The following is an 18,664-nucleotide window of genomic DNA, read 5'->3' on the forward strand; positions in this document are numbered from 1 at the left end:
TCGCCACTATATTATGCTGCCGCACCACCGGACTGTGGCACTGCAACAGCCGATCTAAACAACCCAAACGAGAGAGGAATGGAATCCGTCCTTGAGGGTGTGGAGTGGCAAACCCACAGCCAGACGGGATCGAAACCTGTCCATCTATAAGGTTCTTAATTTGGGGGCATCAAATAAGCTTTTTCTAGATATCCTGGTGGGTATGCCTGAATGTAATGAGCAAGTAATAAGGAGGGGATTGGTCATGGCAATAAACAAACCGCGCTAAGCATGGCACCGTATTCCTACCTATTTTTTTTGTATGAGTATTTAGTCGAAAAGAAACACGCACTTGAATAGCTCGCAACTTCATTTCCGATGCAAAGGAGCTTACTCTTAGTTGGTTATGGCATCTATCTACGGCTGCGTACCGCGCCAAAAGGCCTAGTAAAAGACTTGTGCAAGGAGGGATGAGCGAAGCCGGCGAACTATAGCTGCCCTTTAGTGGACTGATACTATCGATTGCGCTTCCAGCTCTTTTTCTTGCAGGTGAAGGCGCTTTTCAAGCTCTTACACCAAAGGATTTGGAGGCCCTATGTGCTCGAAGACTCAGCCCATACAGCGGATTTACACACATGTATGCGAGGGTCTTGCACGACAACAATAACTATGGGGGAATGTGATTATACGGTCATCGTTTTAGGCTTATTTTATTATCCCATACCTAGGGGTAATACTGCAAGTAAGCTACAAAGACAGGATGCAAGGATGAGCAAGTGACATGAACACTTCAGCAAGGTGCTTGTGGTATCAGTGGCACCAGATTTATTGCGCAGGGAGTTATTTATTGCAATCACAGCTTCAACTGCACTCTGTGAAGTTAGCCGCGCTCTTGTCTCGTTTTATACATCCCTTATGCATGAGCTTGTCCCTGTGGCGTGTGGAGATAGTGGTTTTCAACACAGTGTAAAGTAGGGGAATAATCGATAATTAATATTAAATAAGAAAGTGCATGCTTCCATGTGCTTTTTAGAGCTAATTACGGTGTTAGCTGCTTTCTGTTTTGAGCCGTCAACTTTTGCACTTTTTCACAGAAAAAGGCTGCGAACGTTCTTCAGTGTAAGCAGCCAAATTTATTAGGCACTATTATAAGCAATGAGTGAGAACTTGGGTCCTTGAGAATCTATGTGAGGAAACTTCCCGCAGCCCCTAAACCTTTTGAAAGCGTCAGGCTGTCCGTGGAGCTCAGTCGTGTATGCAATTCTGTTTGATTTTACGTTCCAAGGTATTTGAACAGCATGTTGCTAAACAATGCATGCTTTGCGTTTTCTCTTTTTAACTACGGTGTAAAGTCATTAGGGAAAGAGGAACTAAAGGAGCTGGTTAGCTTCGAGAGAGATTTTTCTTTGGGAACCCAGCGGATGGCTCACAAGCCTAGGGATAGGGATACAGAGCAGCTCAACATTATTCCAGCATACCGAGCACTTCAAAGGCTAAAGTGGCGTCAATATCTCGGGACATGGCTAGGGGATCAAAAGGGTGGAAAATGCGTGGTTGCCCACAATTGCTTCATGGAACTGCACCGGTCACTCCGTGAGTGCCGTACCCCATGGTGTAAGGAGGTTACGGTTTAGCATCGAGCCATCAGCTGTAGCATTTTTGAGAATAACATGGCTGTGTGGGCTTGAGCCAATTGAGAAATGATTTATATGTTACGGGAGTGCGGTGCAACCAGGGGCGTCCAGTTAGTGCAAAAGATAGGCACATTCTTGAGGAGACCCTCTGCTCTTTCAGGCCCTAGTTTCGCTTTAACTGATAATTACCAGGAGGGTTTTACATACACTTGGGCCACTGGGGAAGCTATTCCACCGATGTTCTAAACAGTGGGGCTGGCTAGGAGCGCGGGCTCCCTTCGTGCGGAATGCGGGCAGCAAATGCATGGAGCCGGCAAACAGCACGCAGAACGCCGGCAAATTCGACGCACACTTCACTGCAGCAGCAGGAGCAACAGAAAATGCCCCTCAACTCACCCAAAGCGTAGTACTGAGCTCATAGAATTGGCACGATACGGATATATTGCTAGCTGTCCCTTTTCTGGCTTACCCAATTATCCAAAAGCTTCTAAACTCATTTGGGCATATAATGATGAGTAGAGAGTGTAGTAACTTCGGCAGGTAGACGACGTATGCAGCACAAAAGAGCAGCCACCATTGACTTGCTCCTTTGTAAAATGTACAAGCCACAAGGATCGCCAGCGTTGTTAGATCTCGGGGCACAAAGGGAGGAAGGTAGAAATGAAGTACCAAATGACCTGACAATTAAAAATACAGACGGCCTAAGAAAACGAAAGTGCTTGCAGATTGTATCAGCCGGTTAAAGATGTACCTCGCCTTACACCACACAGAAGCGAGAGACGATTCCTTCAAAAATCATTTTTATTGAAGGTTACCTGGGGGCTCTACTCATGCAATCGAAGTCGCCTGACTGCAAGGATTAAAGTGAAAGACCCACCGGCGCGGCTTGCAAAATTGTCAAGTATTGCTTATACCACTTGACTCTAATTGTAAAATGGATCTGCTTTCCCATGAACCAGCTTACAAGTAGAATGTGCGTATCCAGTTATAACGCCGGCAATATGCGGGCGGCTTAGCAGAGCAGAAGAATAATTCAATTTCGAGCATGCATCCCGTCTTACTGGCCCTGCAACAGCTCCCTTACCAGGGAACTGCCTCGAACGTTGAGCCTTAAGAAAATCAGCAATGGGCAAATAGCCAAGGAGTTCACGGATGTGAATTTAGGTAGTGTGCCAGCAGGCTGGCCGCCTGCCGGTCGTCCCGCGCACCGCATTTTGCGGACTCCCGAGTTGCCTCCACGCAATGCCTTAGGAGGTCAAAACCCCACAGTAAAGAGAAAGTGAGGCGCAAGCGGATAATTTGACGTAAAACGGAAAAGTGCAGGGACCCATCAGAGCGTCTAGACACAACTCTATGTTATTTCCGGAAAAGGATGTGAGGTGGCCCAAGTGATTTAGCGTCAAGCTCCAAGCAGAAGTTATTGTGGGGGGAAGTGTCCGATGCCTAGTGCTACCGCTCTACTTGACAACCCACACAGATCAATTGTCTGCTCGGTATTTGACCTGGCAGAGACCTTCCCACAAACGCCCATTCATCCTGAGTCATGAGAGATATAAAAATGTCTTCTCACATTCATTCACAAACTCAAGGATACCTGTATTCCGTTTGGGCTTGTGGAAGTCCCGGCTGAACTACAGCCACAAGCTAATCAGAGTTTCAATGAGCCCAAGAAGGAGGGCTGGATGGTGTCTACATGGACGACGTCCATGTCTCCACCCAAAACATTCAAAATCGTTTACTGCAAAGGGGGTAAGCAGTGCCATATGAAGGTACACAAGTTTTTGCTTTTTTAAGAGTAAGCTTCTTTCTGGACTTCCATACTTTTATTGCATAAGTTAAGTCAGATCCGGCAAAGTTGAAGCAGTCTAGGCGTAGCTTTTACCTAATCGCACTTGCAAGGATGCTGCAAGAATATACAGGCTCGTATCTTGTTATCGAAGCTTTATTCCTGGATATCTCGGATCGCTACTCCTTTGACTAATCTACTGCAGTCTTTAACCTGGATAGAGGAGACTGACGCTGCAACAAGGACGCGTTGCGGCCGCCTAACTACTTCTCCAACACTGTTGCTGCCCGCCCATGAGTGCCACTTTTCCTCTCAACGGAAGCTAGTGATGCAGCTGTGGGTGTCACTCTCTTCCAACAGGCGATTACTTAGCCATGACACCAAAGTATTGCTTCTTATTGTCATCGATTCATCAAATCAAGCAGCGGTATCCAGTAGGAAAATAAGAGCTTTCTGCGGTGTTGCGGACTATTTAGAAATCACAGCAGGATTAATGGAGTTGTCCTTTAGCTAATCCGACCGACCGCCAGTCTGTGATGTACAAACTAATTACATCGGTACTCCCCTCCGCAGCGCCGTTCTGCGCAAAGCACAAGATCATGCCCTTTGGAGCCGTAGTGAGATTCAAATTACATTAGAAAATATCTCCTGGTCTTCTTACTGGCATGTCCTGCGACCCGCAGCTAACGAGTGTTCACAATCACGCTTAGATTGTCAGCAGTTAAAGCCGCAAAGTCGTCCTGAGCTCCCCCCTTTTGCAAAGACCTCCAGTTTCTGAAAGGATTTGGACTACTGTGACTATGTGATTTAATGTTGGACTAGAGGATATCAAGGTTAAAGACAGCATCTACGTCGTTGTCGGCAAACTCCACATGAATGCCAGTTTCATCTCTTACTCCAGCTTTGCCACGGTTCAGAAAGTCACCCAACAAATCTGAGCCCATGCCTAAAAGCTTTACGGCTTTTCAGGAATATATCTCCGGAAAGAGAACGGAATTTTGTTAGTGCCTTCTGATGTGCCTTCATGACCCGCCTAGACATTGGCCAGGTTGTGGCAAATGCGAACCAGCCTGAGGCAGACGCGTAGGCAGAACACGCCCACCGCACTCTTCTTCGATTTGGGGGACTCTACGCTCACGCCCCCCATTAGCTTGGCATGCTTTTCTTCCTTATACCCAGTGGGTACATAATGCAGCAGTGCACTTGTCTATGTCCCCTCATCTGCATCCCCGGTATACACTGCGGAGCCCCTGCCGTAGCTGGGCCTGGACCTGGTGGGGCAGGGTAAGTAGCCACTTTTAGCAGCAAAGAAATATAGGAAGTAGCCCAATAGTGCACGCAAATGTATGGGCGAAAACGCCACCACATGGAATGGCTTGCGGCCAGGTGGCTGGAGACATTTGCGAATCCCTCGCCACTTAGTGCTTCTTTTACTCTGTCAATTTTCCCTCTAAAATTTGGATATGCCACAAATCTATATATGAAGGTTTTTAATAAATTTTCTAGAACGAACTAATTGGCGGATTTTGCCGCGCAGCCAAGTGATCCGTGTAGCTGCCGAGGATCCCCAAGAAGCCGTAGATGTGCTAGGTATCAGGATTCTTGAGTGTTGTGGACAAATTGAACGGGAACTTCTGGTGGAAAGGGATAAAAGCTGCCATCCTAATTGGCTGACGGAGGAGCACCTGCAATGTTTGTTGCCCCCAAGAGACTTCGCGGCTCTGTTTGGTAACAACGCTAGTCGCAATGGATGGTATTCCTCGCGTTCCTTGGTGGTTCTTCCCAGTGCACGCGTTGCCTGGAAGGGCTACCGTCGACATCAAATTTATACGCTAACACTCTCAGCCGTCATGCCTCTAAATGGTTGCGTATGCCGCTTTTGGGTCTTGGAAATAAGCTATGCTGCGTGCACTGGCAGTTCTTATATGCACACATTGCTCTATACTATAGGCACGGAAGCACTTCTGGGTCAAAGTATATTTCGTTTTTCTCTAGATATCATACTTGTGGCTATGTTGTGTTGTGTTAGAAGGCTTGAACATTCGAGCGCTCAGATGAGGGCAAGCCATCGCGCTACCGCGGTCATGTAAGCTTGGTCTTTCGGTTGTTCTGTTTCGCTTTTCTGCTTGCCGGGGGACTGGCGATAGGGCGAGAACTTTTTTGGTGTCGTGCAAGACAGTTGTTATCGATGAACGGCTACAGAACACGATGGAATGTAGTTTGAATTTGGCGGGTGGTGGAAAGGGAGATGCTGCAAGCTGAGATGCACCTAAAAGCTTTCTGCCCCACAAGGTATATTTAGCAAAGAAATAGCGAGAAACTGGCTAATTGGTGTATCCATTCGAAATGTGTTACACAATACAAAATATTGTTAGTATAGCACAGCCAAATACAACGTTTTGTACTAGTGGGTCATGCTATGTGGAGCTCCTTGTGAATTCCGGGAGTGCTCCGGGTGGAGCTTCTCGCAACCTAATCTCCCCTGTCATCTCAGGAACGTGGAGGAGCGCTTCCTGGGGAAAGACCGATTCTCCTGAGAACGATCAATAACCTTTTAAGGTTTGTTTTGAGATATAAGTTAAGTAATTGCCTACGAAGTGTTCAGAGTTACGTAGATATTGGATGGAGCCGTACTACCCCATCCTTCCCCTGCGCATACCCCTCAGCGTTCTGATGTGAGGGGAGAGGGGCAGATAGGGTCAGTATAGATTCACCCTCCAAGCACTTTGAGTAATCACAGGTAGTCTCACACTGCATGCAGCGCACACGCACCCAAAGTTGCGTCTTGTTTTATCGAGCTAGCGACACTGCAATAATACGAGATACGAATTGACAAACTAGTTGGTCAATTTTTATTCACTCTTGGCCAAATGAATGTAGTATAATGCAAGGTGTTGAAGTGTAACTCAGCCTGCTGCAGCGGAAGTGTACAATGGTTTAATACACAACTAGTTGTGTACAGGCTGCACTTGCATTATTCGGGCGAGAACCCGGTTTGACTGACAGGGAGAGTGGTGGCACGATTAATAATGCACATAACAAATCTCCACCATGCCCCTATCTTGTAGGGTTTGAGGTGCTGTGGACCGCTTCAGAGGGCGCAACTGTAGAAAGTTACAACCTACATCCACCGCGGTTACAATTTCTTCACTGGAGGACGCTGTTGCTAAGCCAATGTGTTACACCAGCAGAAGTAACGAGACTGGTATCTCAGTATGAGCTAGGCATGCGATTCCGCGTCAGGCGTTTGGCTATAGGGCTCAGGGTCACTTAGTAGTGTCTTACACTTCCTTTTTAAGGGGATGCTGCAAAGCTGAGGTGTCTATCTAAAAGGGAGCAAAAGTGGAGTGCTAGAAGTAATAGCTTGTTCTGTCCCTGATCATTTTCGTACAGTTTGTCTTATTAATGGTCCTTCGGGTATCCGCTGCTGTCACTGCATGCTGCAGAGGATGGACAACCGCGAGCCGGAAGCGCGGCAGCAGGCCACGAGTCTGCAAGGGGGGATGGGGTAGTCGTTCCTGATTAATCTTTTCGAATATTTCCCCCCTTCCCTTCCGTGGAATGTCTTTTTACTATATGTTTCTATTCATCGCCTTACTACATAGTTGGATTGCTCTGTGCTGTCTCTCATGCTGCCCCTGGTCCGTCACGGTGTACGCACCGCAACGCTGGGGCTTCTGCAGATACAGCTACAGACAAAAACTGCGTTAAAGCAACGTTTATTCATCTTGCGCAGCTTCTTGGCTAGGACGGGCCCCGACGCTGCTTCTGCAGCACAAGCCGTAGCGGCAGGCTCACCGCGAGAAACGGAACTTGAAGGGCGCTTATATAGCAACAGTACCAATAGCACCACAAGAAGGGACACTACAAGTGGTTCCCTCCGAGGTTTGACAGCACCCGCAGCAGGAGCAGCAGTGGTCTGGAAGCTTTGTGCGGGGAGCTTGGAACAGCGTCGGCAGTAGCAACTGTAAAGCCGTACTAGCACAACCACCGGAGGGGCAAGGCAACAACAACACGATTTTTGCTGTCATGATGTCTCCGTATCAGTATCTGTTCAAGTATATCATCATTGGAGATACTGGTTGGTTTCGTACCGTGTAAACTACTGACCACCAGGATTCAACTATATGTCCTCTCATTCGGCTGTAGATAGAGGTTTCCATCCGTGTGAAGCATGTAGAGCATCGTACTGGATAGGAGCCTCTCTAGGGGGCCTATTTAGAGGCACTCTAGACCTTATCAAGCTGCTTTGGTGTTTTATATTCCCTCAGTGAAACGCTTTCCAGGCAGCATGGGAAGTTGGCCTAGACTGTAAGCCATCAGCCGTGTGGTGCGCGTGTTAGGTGTGGGCAAGAGCTGTCTCTTGCTGCAGTTCACAGACAAGCGCTTTAGAACAGACCATGACCTGACCATTGGAGTAGAGTTTGGCGCGCGTCTTATCAACATCGATGGCCGACAAATCAAGCTTCAGATCTGGGACACGTAATAACCGCACAAGGCCAAAGCAGGAACTCCGAGCTTCGTGTTTGATTCCTCATGTAGCTTTGCTTTCTTTGAAACAGCAGCAGCTTGCTCAGAGCTGGGGAATAGCAGATCTCCCGAGTTGCCGCCTGGTGCCTCTCCTTTTCATCAGCTCGTTTGGACATCGCGCGCGGCTGCGAGTGATGCTCTTGTGTATGCTGCAGTGCTGGCCAGGAGTCATTCCGGTCCATAACCCGATCCTACTACCGGGGGGCAGCGGGAGCCCTTCTGGTATACGATATTTCGAGGTGAGACTCTGAACTCTTTCTTGAAAAGAGACGGCCACGTCAACAGGCGCGCCTTTATAATCGTAGCAGTCAGCTCTAATCGTACTTGGAACCCATGCTGGTGCCAATCGCTCTAGGAGGGACACGTTTATTCATTTGTCTCGATGGCTGGAAGAGGTTCGACAAAACTCCAACCCGCACATGACCATCATCCTCGTCGGCAACAAGGCCGATCTTGAAAGGAGAGAAGTTACCTTCCAGGAAGGTCTGGTCGTATTACATGTGCCTCCATGATGCCGCTTTCGTTACTCCCTGGCGCTCCCGCGACTGCACTTCTTGCACGTTCGGTGCCGGTGTGGCTGCTTGTGGGTTGCTCCGGCTGCCGCTGTTGCATCGGAAAAGGTGATAGTACTGTGGCTGTTCTGATAGTCTTGCATATTATAGGATCAGGGCGTAGATTCGAGGGTTTGGGGCTCATTTCCTGAATCTTCAGGGCAAGATTTCGCGCGGCAAAACAATCTGATTTTCCTGGAGACGTCCGCAAAGACATCGCAGAATGTTGAAGAGGTGAGAAGCCAGCCTGCTCCGCAGGGGTCCATCAGGTTGCCGCCGCGACATACCACGCGGGGGTGGGGGAGGGGGAGAAAAAGAGCTGTCCTGATTCCAAATGTAGCTTTCATCTTTCTTCACCGTGAACGTAGAAGGTCCCTGTGGGCGTAAGAGAAGGAGGGAGGGAAGCAGTACTGTGAAGAGCAACAGCGGTTCGAGACACTGCACGCGTTGCTTGCGCTGGCCTGGGGTTGCCCTCTAGGCGTTTATTCTAACAGCTCGGAAGATCTACGAGAATATACAAGCTGGCATTTATGATCTGTCAAACGACGCGCATGGAATCAAGTGCGGGCCAGTGGTCTCTCAACAAGCAACCAGGCTAGGTACATCAATGCGTGGCATTTAAAGACTGCGGCTGCCGTACCTGATGGTATTGATATTGTCTCTATTTAAGTCACTTTGTAGGCCCTCAATTTGTTGAAGCTAAATACATCAGGCCCCTAATGTTTGCTGCTGGTGCTGGGATTGCATATTTTGATGCCATTGCTGCTGCGATTTGCCTTGCAGAGTCAAACCGGCAGGAGCATCGCACTTCTTCTTGCTGCAGCTAGGGGCTTCCTGAGCCTCTTATAGACGTGGCTCTTATCTCGCTAGCGTTAGCAGCAGCAGCGACCACAACGGCGTAGAGCGTTATTGTACAAATGGAAGAGGCACGAGCTCGAGAGGCTGCTTGTTTTTGAGTGTTACCTGCAGGCGTGCGGTATTCTGTTGCAGTGTTTGTCTAGCAGCAAACGCAGCAGTTCGAGTAAGAGTATCGTTACGAGCACTAGTTTTGTTGATGCTGCTTGGTCAAGTCCTATCTGCACATGTAGTCGTGGCTGTCTGGCTCTCTTTTACGCCTCCAAAATAGGTGTTTTCGCAGCCCCGGCTGCAGTTCCTGCTGCAGACAGCAGTAGTAGTGGTAAGTACTGCAGGCAGCAGCGGCGGAAGCGGATGCTGTACGCAGCGATAGCAGCAGCACCAGGAGCTGCTGCTGCGGCAGTTTGCATTTCTTTGGAGGCAAACGTACAGGCAGGGGGCCTGGTCCCTCCTTTTGTTTAGGTGCTATAGTTTGGAGTGATGGGGTGTTGGGGTGTGTGTGTGCCTTTGTGTTGGGTCACCATCCGCTGCATATATACATTTCCATAGTAGCTTGCAACAGCAGCAGTGGCAGAGGATGAGTGTAGTAGTAGGGCTCTTATTTGCTCTGTGCTTAGTAGGCCTTTAGAACGTAACGACACGCGTTACGTAAATGAGGTAGCAACAACAGCTGCGTGAGCTGCGCGTCTCGGTGCCCATCGAGGTGATTCTCGAATTTCAGTCGTATTGTTGGCCAGTCCCCTTGAGTGTTGGTGAGTCACATACACTCAAGGGGACTGGCCGACAATACGACTGACGGCGGAATACCACTCCTACGATCTCTTGCTAAGTCTAGTGCTTAGCGTTTAGCAAATTCTTTGGCCAATTAGATTTGGTATGCAGTTGCCCCTATGAGAGCGGGAGTTTCCAGACTTGTCTGGCTGGAAAGACAGAACTTATCTGCTGAAAGCATCTAGGTTGGAGGCAGAGCGCATGGCCTTGACTTGAGGCTGCCCAAGAGCTCACAAATGCTTCCTGGTCTGGGGGATGTGGGGTTGGGGGGAAGCACTGGAAGCGAACGGTTGTGTCGTAAACGGGATGCCCGTGCACCCCACATGGCCCGGGTAGCTGGACGAGGTGTCAAGTCTTTGGCCAGAGAGAGCTAGAAGGATTGGTATGTGCGGGTTTAAGCAACTATTGACGTGATCTGCGTGTATGCTTCTATTCGCATGAATGCCACGCTAGAAAGTGCTACCCTGGCATTGCTTTTGCGCGCGCCCGCAAGTGTGCTCAGGCGGGCTCAGATCCCTTCGTTGCAGCATGCGTGCCATTCATAATCGAGTGTAGTCCTTGCGAACCCTTTGTCCACAAGCTTATTTGGCAAAGTGGGAAGAAGAACTGGTGAGGTGAACCAGCAATCCTGTGGAACACGTAGCGGCGTTTGCCCCCCTGTTCCCTCTAGCATGCTATAGGAGGGTTTAGGGGCGCACTGTTAAGCGTGCTATAGTTTAATCCGAAGACTGAAAAGGGCCTCCAGTCTAGCCATCGCTAGAAGTCGGGCTTACAGGACAAGCGCTAGAAGAATTGGGCGCCTTGGAGGCACTCACTTTCAGGGCACACAACAAGCACGAGCGTTCGCAAATGAAGGCTTTTGCGCCTTCGATGTGCCCTTCACAGCGTTGCTTTCAATAAACCGGTGGGTCTTCCTGGCTGGGGGCCATTTGCTAGGGGGCCCCCTAGGAGGGGCCCCCTGCAGCAATGGTGGATTCTTTGAAGCTCCACGAATTTCGTTTACCAAAAATATACGCGCCCACCTCCACAATTCAAGCTTAGGGCTTGGGACCTACATCGCTAGGGAGTTCCAAGTTCTTTACAAGGTCTCGATAGGCTTTCGATTCACTGGCTGCACATATTATGGCGCTGGTTGTTTGCCTTTAGTGGGAGTCGTTCGTCCACCTTCTAGTCCGCTAGTAGGGGCTAGAGGTGCTGCACATTTAGAATTGTTTCTGCGCTCGCCGATCATGTGCGCGCTTGGCGGGAACCCAGGGGAGCACTCAGCCTTTGAAGGCCTTTCGGGGGGCCCCCGTGTGGACTTTGCGAGGTCGAGCGCAACGGGCAGTGCAAAGGCTGTTGCAATCTCGGAATGTGGGGAGCTCCTATTTGCTGGAGTTGCCAACACGATTAGACTCTACCGAATCAATGTGACGGCTCCGCAGGATCGGGGGCCCCCACGAGGCAGGCACGTACCTGCAGGGGCCCTTGGGGAGGCCCTTCTATCTTGTCTGCACACAGAAGGAGAGTCCTTGTTCTCGGTACCATTGGGGCCTGCTGATGGGCATCTAGCTCAGCAGGAATCCCCCCTCGCCGCTGTCTTCTTCAGCCCGAGTGAGCACGTGCTCGGCCTCACAGAAAGCAGGGGGCTTCTCGCCGCATATGGCACTCGCCGACTTTCTGTCTACGCTATTGAGGGAAAGGGGTCCACATGGGGACTCGTGGAGGCCCCAGCGCAAGTGAAGGAACCCGTGCGACTGCAGCAGATCTTACTCGTCAAAGACACGCGTCGAATCCTAGCGGCGGAGTTTTTTTTCCTTGCATCAGCTGTACAGACAGCTCCTTCGGCAGCAGAGACAGCGGCAGTAACGAGGGCAGAGGGTTCCGAGGTCTCCGCCGCACAGACAGCACCGAAAATAGACGCAGGGTCACCTTGCTGCCGTCAGGCCTGTCTCCTTGTTGTTCTGTCTGACGGGTGCGTACGGCTGCTGCATGTAGCTACAGGCGAGGTGCTGCTTGAGCGGCAGTGCAGCAGCAGCGCGCTGCAGCTGCAGGCCGCAGCCGTCACACCCGTCGTGGTGCAGCTGTCTGGTCATATTACAAGTGCCAGCTGCTGCACGTCTTGCACTTGTTGCAGCAAAGGCTTGCAGCAGCGCCTGCTGCTCCTCGTGGCGGGGGGGACAGCCTTCTCTGACTTGCTCTTGTGGCTACTGCCAATCGACATGGCCCCAACTTCAGAGCAACCTGCAACAGCGCATGCAGCCTCAAACACGCCCCTTCAGCTGGTGCAGCGCCTAGAAGGACACAGAGGAGGCCTCTTTTCCCTCGCTTTCGCGGAGGGGGGCACTATCCTGGCTTCCGCTTCCGATGACAGGGAGATACGACTGTGGGCTAGCAAACCGTGTACAGCCGCCTGTGAAGCAGCAGCTGCAGTGGCAACGGCGGTGGATCAGAAGGCCCCTGCAGCAGCAGCACGTGCAGGTGCAGCAGCACTCGCGGAACTCCGGGCACTGTGGAGTGCGCCCTTTGGCGAAGCGTCCTGTGCAATGGGGGCCCCTTATAATGAACCCCGAAGGGCCCCTTGTGACTCTTTCCAGAAGCCGTTTACGTACCACTGCATCTCCGTGTTGCGCGGCCATAGGTCTCGAATCTGGATGGTCGCCTTCCTAGACTTGCTTCCTGGCTTACGCTTTCCGCAGCTCCAGCCCCACGCACTGCACCAAACCCGCAAACACCAATCGTCGGGCAGCGCCCAATGCAAAGGAGGCCTCTGCGAAGATGCGGGGGGGAAGGGCAGCTGCTCCTGCGGAGAGCTGCTGCTCCTGCAGTCCGCGACGTGCAGTCTGCTCCTCCTGTCTGCAGGGGAAGACTCGACCGTAAGAATATGGTCTCTTAGAGGCCCATGCTTGTACACTCTAGAAGCCCACAAGGGCCGCGGTGTCCGCTCACTGGCCGTATTAGGGAGCGCGTTGGGGGCTTCGCGTCTTGCGAATCGGCTTGGTTCGAGCTATTCCAGTGGGAGTGCGCAGCGGAGCGAGGCTGTGGGTGGAGAGAACGATGGAACTGGAGGCCCCTGGGGTCTCTTCGCAACCGGGGGAGAGGACGGGTGCATCAAGGTGTGGCCAGTTGAAGCACTGCATTCTCTGTGGGGAGCTCTTCAGCGACACGTACACTCCAGCAGCTTGGAGCTGCTAAGGATGTTGCGGCGCCACCCGCTAGATTCGCAGACTCTATCGGGGCCTGGTGAAAACGGCACGCTTGCTGCTGTTGTTGCTGCTGAGGAAGGCACAGCAAGCGCTGCAGCAACGGCCCAACTGGCAGACGTTTTTGCAGCAGGCGTCAAGCGGAAGATGTGCCGACACAGCCACCCGCCGCAAGAGCCGTTGCATCAACAGACGAATGTGCCGCAAGAGCCACGGGATGAACAAGCCCTCCAGCAGCGAAGACAGAAGCAGCAACGCCGCAGGCCAGGGGATGGGCAGGAACACCACTTGACCTCGGCAGCGGCCGCAGGGGGCTTCGAAGGCTGCACCTGGAGCTGTAGAGTGACGCCAACAGCAGCGGTGCAGGCAGCGAGTAGGGCTGTCTCGGCAGATTCAGGTGAAGAGACAGGCAAGCTTGTGGAGACGACAGGCCCTTGGGAGTTCAGCTGTACGTCCGCTGCCGTTGCCGCACCAGCAGGGCTAAACTCAACGCGCAACACCAGAACAAATGAAACAGCAAGGGTTTTACCGCCAGAAGCTGGATCAGGAGGCAGCCACCATCATTCGGCAGCAATCAAAGCTTCACTTTGCGGGGGACTGTGTGGCTGGTTAGGAGGCAGTGACAAGGATTTTGTCAGAGAAATCTTCTTCTGCTGGGGAGAGGAGACTGCAACAGACACGCTTATTCTGTCTACAAACTACGGACACGTTTACCTAGTGTGGCAGTGTGCAGCGACCTCAGGAGAAGCAGAGGTGGCCGCGGAAGCAGAAGCATCGACAGCAGCAGGAGGCGTTTCAATGGTGCCATTGGATGCAGCATTCACAACGGCAGGAGTGAGACAGGGCACTCAAGCAGTTGCAAGAGCTGCAGGAGCGGCAGCACGTACGTCGGGAGGGGGAGGATCATTTTGTTGGCTGTTGCTGTGCTGCGTACCGTCACCGGTGACTGCAACAGGTGTCTCCGACGAGTGTCTCTGCCTCGGGGGAGCCGACGGCTTCTTGCGGCTCTGTCACCTCCGGCCTCTCCGCCTTTCGATTGCCCGTATGCGGCAGCATTGCCAGCAGCGGCAGTGCTGTGACGATTCGCAAGTGAGGCCTGCCGCAGCTGGAGCCTTGACGGCAACAGAGGCCTTCAGCGATGCTCGCGTTTCCTCTGCCTTTGTGTTCTCCTTGGGAACCCTACAGAACCCGTCCTCTTTGGTTGCTGGGGTCTCTAGCAACACTGGAAATGGGAATACACTGCTGCTGCCGCTGGCGCGGTGTAGCAAGAGCAGCAGCAGCGTCTGGGCAGAAATGCGGCAAGCAAGGACAACACCAGTCCGCCCGCCCCACACAGGGGAAGACTGCCTTGGGGGCTTTGCTATTGCTGGCGACCATACGGGTACCTTCCAGCTATTCTTTTGGAATCTTCAGCAGCAGCATGCATCAGATCCTGCAGCAGCAGCAGCTGCTGCTGCTGCTGCTCCTGGGAACTGTCCTTTGAGGTTGGAAAGACTGGCAATTCTGAATCTTCCACGCCACAGACAGGCCCTCTCGGGAACGGCGGGTAGAACCCCCGTGCCGCGCGTCACAAACCGCTTTATGTGCTGTATCGCTTTGGCATCCTTGGCATCAGCGAGAACCTTCGAGGGCCATCAGATACTGTCAACGGTCTTCCTAGTCGGTGATGAGCACGGCACCTTGCACGTCCTGCTGCTGCAGGTTCCAGCTGTACGAGGGGGAGGCGCGGCAGAAGACAGAGGGCTCCCGCTCCAAAGGCAGCAGCAAGAGGCGCTTGAGTGGGATTGGCCGTCTTCGCGTGTTTTGGCACAGCAACCCTTAGCGGAGTTGCACCCCAGGCGACACGTTGCGTTGCTCACCTGCAGTAACGGCTTTGTTTTCTGCTGTGGCGGGGACGGGAGAATCCTTATTCTTCGCGTGTCCATCGGCAGCTCGAGGTCCAGCATCAGCAGCGTACCAGATCTCTGGGTGCCTCAGCAGGTTGTTGTCGAGCAGCTACAGGCTGTGAAGGTCTCTCAGATACGAACGTTCGTGTGTCTCCTGCCACAAGACGGCCCCTCTGCGTGTGTGGCTCCTTGGTGGGGTGCTTACGCCGCCACATGCGCGGCACCAACGTCCGCAGTGCTGCTGCCGCCTCAGCAGCAACAGCAGGATGGATTTGCGCTGCTGAAGCAGCATGTCGCAGTGGGCGTTAGGGGAGGCGACCTTGTGGGGTTTTCTTTTACGCAGGAGGCGCCGCTGCTGCAGCTGCCATGCGGAGACAGCAAGCGCTCCTTCGCTGTGGGAAGGGGACGGCTAGGAGGCCTCCGCCTGGCCTTCTCGAAGGGAGAGTGCGTGCACATCTACAGCAGCAGCAGCAGCAGCAGCAGCACTAGCAGCCAGAGCAACAGAAACGAGGGAATAAACGCCCAGGAGGCGGAGGAGAAGGAAGAGGCGGGACTGTTGCTGCACAGGCCGCAAGCGCGCTGCTGTGTCTCCTATAATTCGCACAACCCAGGGGGGGACATCCACGCCATTTCTTTCCTGTCTCCTTCGGTCATGTGCGCTGCTGCAGAGGACAACACTCTCAGCCTGATAGCATGCGAAGCGCCCCCCGTAGCAGCAGCACTTCCCCCAAGTCGCTGGAGCTTAACGCACAGTCTGAGCGTTTTCTCCATCACCACAAGGCATCATGCAGCAGTCCGTGCAACCGCAGAGCTGCACCAGTGGCCGCACGCTCGACCATACCCGCAGGCAGGAGGCCCTCTTCCCCGCCTCCTGGCTAGTGCTGGGGCTGCACAAACCCTGAATCTCTTCCAGCTGCTGACTGCAGCATCCACCCCAGCGTCAGCCACAAAGGGTGTACGGGCAGAAACCGAACCGCCAGAAGCTTCAGACGCTGCATCGCAGGGGCCTTTAGAACTCGCACATTCTGCATCCGATGCTGCTTCTGTCGGGATTCTACAGCTGGGGACGCTGTGCTTGGAGGACAGAAATGCCAAGGGCCCCTCCGCAAATGCGCGCTTCACCATGGTTTGCGGCTACGTGTCTATGCTACAGCAGCAATCGCAGTCGAACTGCGACGCCTACGTTCTTGTGGGGGTCTCGACTGCCAGGCTGCTTCTGGTGCGCTTCCGCCTGTCCGTCGCAAATGACCCTCCAGCCGTGGCCGCACCTGCATTACCAGCTAGGACCGAGTCTGTTAATCAGAAACATGGAGCTTCGCGGAGCAGAGCAGTGCGCGCACTGGGGGGCCCCCAGGTTGTCTGCTCCTTAAGCCTGAATGCCGTTCCCCTGTGTTGTCAGCTGGTTCGCCTGCCTTCTCACGCTGAAGCAACACAAATTCGGCCTCCCGCGGCGGCCCCAGATGCGGAAGCCAGCTGCAGCAACAGAGGCTTCGTTGTCTTCGGACAGACGGATGGGTGTGTTGCTTGTGCATTTTTAGAACAAAGAGACACACCCCCTTTGCTGCTGCCCGTAGCGGCTTTCCCAGCGCACCAGAGAGCCGTTACTGCCGTTTGTGTAGAGGTGCTAGAGCAGCACCCCGCAGCAGTAGCATCAAGCCCTGCAAATTCGGCAACTGAGTCATGCCGTCTCCTCATTTGCACTAGTGGAGATGATGACGCGATTTCCCTTGCTATCGTTTCCCTTGTCTGCTATCCAGCAGGGGCAGCAGCGGGGACAGCAGCAGGAGCTCGAGAAGGCGAAGGAACCAGTTGCTGCAGGTGGCGTTTACGCCTGCTGAGTCGTGTGATGCACCCAAATGTTCATGGGTCTTCAGTTCGCTGCCTCGCGTTGTGCTTCCCGTTTCTTTTTAGCGCCGGGTGGGACAGATGGCTGCAGGCTTGGATACTGCATAGAGGCACCGGCACTTGCTTCGACAATAACCGCGCTAGCAGCGGCAGCCATGGAAGCAGCGGAATGCGGACGTGTGTGCTGTGTGAGGAAGGAAGCGTAGGAGGAGCAGCACCAAGTTGCTGCTGCAGACCAACAATTGGGTGCTTTGCTTCCTTAGTTGCTGGTGCTCCTCGTTCGGCTGCACAGCAGAATGCGTGCCTTCTCGATAGGCAACTGGAGGCGCTTTGGAAGACACGAGGGTCTCCCGTACACCAAGGGCAGCGGCAAGAGCAGCAGGAAACTGAAGTTTTCATGCTACAGCGCATTGCATCCGTTCAGACGGGGGTTGCTGAGGTAGCTGCCCTGGCTGCTTGCCCCCTTGCAGAAAAAGACACTCCTAGGGGCCTGCAACGGGGCTTTAATAATGCAACCATCCGTCTGGGCTGTGCCGGTGCTAGTGGGGGTCTCGAGGTGTTTGAATTTCACTACAATCGTACACAGCAATGAGCGCAGACACGACCGCCGAGTCTTTTGTTTCTTTTTTCCCTATAGGGAGTGTCCCTCAGCGCTCAATGGCATGCAGATAGAAATACTAGTAACGTAACATACAGGTAGGTTGAAGAGTAGCTATGGGGAGGCCCTTGCGTACTGTGATGTGGATGGTCGTCCTACGGGTTTGGTCAGGCGCAAAGGAGGATGTGGCCTAGCAGGATGATGCGCATATACTTCCCATGCATTACAAATTGATCATTGTAATCCCGTTCACCTATTCAGAGAGCCCATCTTCCGAGATCGCTGTGCTATTTAGCCGACTGCCTTGTGAGGTCGCTGACTCCGGAGCACGCGATGTACCTACTCACTGGGCGTGCTAGCCACTCGCTAGGCAAGCTAATCGACGCCACCTCTATGCAATCAGTTTTCCAATATGCACGATCAAAGCTTGCGTTTTCGAAAACAGCAGTGCTATACGGCGCTGGAGGGTCGGGACAGAAGGCCGCGCTAGTACCGTTACAATCGGCGAAGTATTGCAGCTTATGGAGCCCCAAAACAAACGCTCCCCTCAAGGCCCCCTATTTAAAGTCTGTCGCCATACTCTTAACCTCTGTGCGCCTGTATGCCGTAGTATGGTCATACCTTTTGGCGTTTTCTAGCCGTACTGCGAAGGCCCCCACCCATTTTACATCCAAGATATGTACACCCCTCCGCCAGCGAATATCGCCCTTCCGCACCTCAACGGATGATATTTCAAAAGGCTGTAGCCTATGGGGGCTTCAGCTGAAACCCCCAAGAGAGGAGCATTGGCTGCGGATTTTGCCGCTGTTATGGAGAACAGGAGGGAAAAACATAAATTACGGCAGTTTTCCGAACACTATGGCTTTAACACTACATACCAGCTGCCGCGCTGTTGACTCCTGCCTTTTTCTGCCATTCGCTATGAATATACACCGAAAACCACCCCAGCAACAACTGCAGCAACAGAGGGCCCCCCGCGAGTCCCGCCCGGTCACCAGCCACTGTGCCACAACAGCAGCTGAACGATAATGCCTTTGTGCGTACATT

General features: G+C 52.8%; 2 protein-coding genes across 2 annotated transcripts; both read left to right on the forward strand.

Moving 5' to 3' along the window:
* The first annotated feature begins 7,431 nt into the window (after nucleotides 1-7,431).
* On the forward strand, nucleotides 7,432-9,102 carry LOC34621261 (ras-related protein Rab-2A). The gene is made up of 6 exons (XM_026334317.1): nucleotides 7,432-7,480; nucleotides 7,743-7,881; nucleotides 8,085-8,168; nucleotides 8,285-8,412; nucleotides 8,641-8,714; nucleotides 8,959-9,102. The coding sequence occupies exons 1-6, from the start codon at nucleotides 7,432-7,434 to the stop codon at nucleotides 9,100-9,102; spliced, it is 618 nt and encodes a 205-aa protein (XP_026190102.1).
* Nucleotides 9,103-11,335: 2,233 nt separating this feature from the next.
* Nucleotides 11,336-17,611, forward strand: LOC34621262. Its single transcript, XM_026334318.1, has 7 exons — nucleotides 11,336-12,520; nucleotides 12,686-12,796; nucleotides 12,878-13,085; nucleotides 13,155-13,341; nucleotides 13,552-14,679; nucleotides 14,812-16,129; nucleotides 16,178-17,611. Exons 1-7 carry the CDS (start codon nucleotides 11,336-11,338, stop codon nucleotides 17,609-17,611), a joined length of 5,571 nt encoding a protein of 1,856 aa, XP_026190103.1.
* The last annotated feature ends 1,053 nt before the right edge of the window (nucleotides 17,612-18,664 follow it).

The sequence above is a fragment of the Cyclospora cayetanensis genome, unplaced genomic scaffold (genome assembly GCF_002999335.1).
Source record: "Cyclospora cayetanensis isolate NF1_C8 unplaced genomic scaffold, CcayRef3 CcayRef3_contig_4, whole genome shotgun sequence".
Taxonomy (NCBI): domain Eukaryota; phylum Apicomplexa; class Conoidasida; order Eucoccidiorida; family Eimeriidae; genus Cyclospora; species Cyclospora cayetanensis.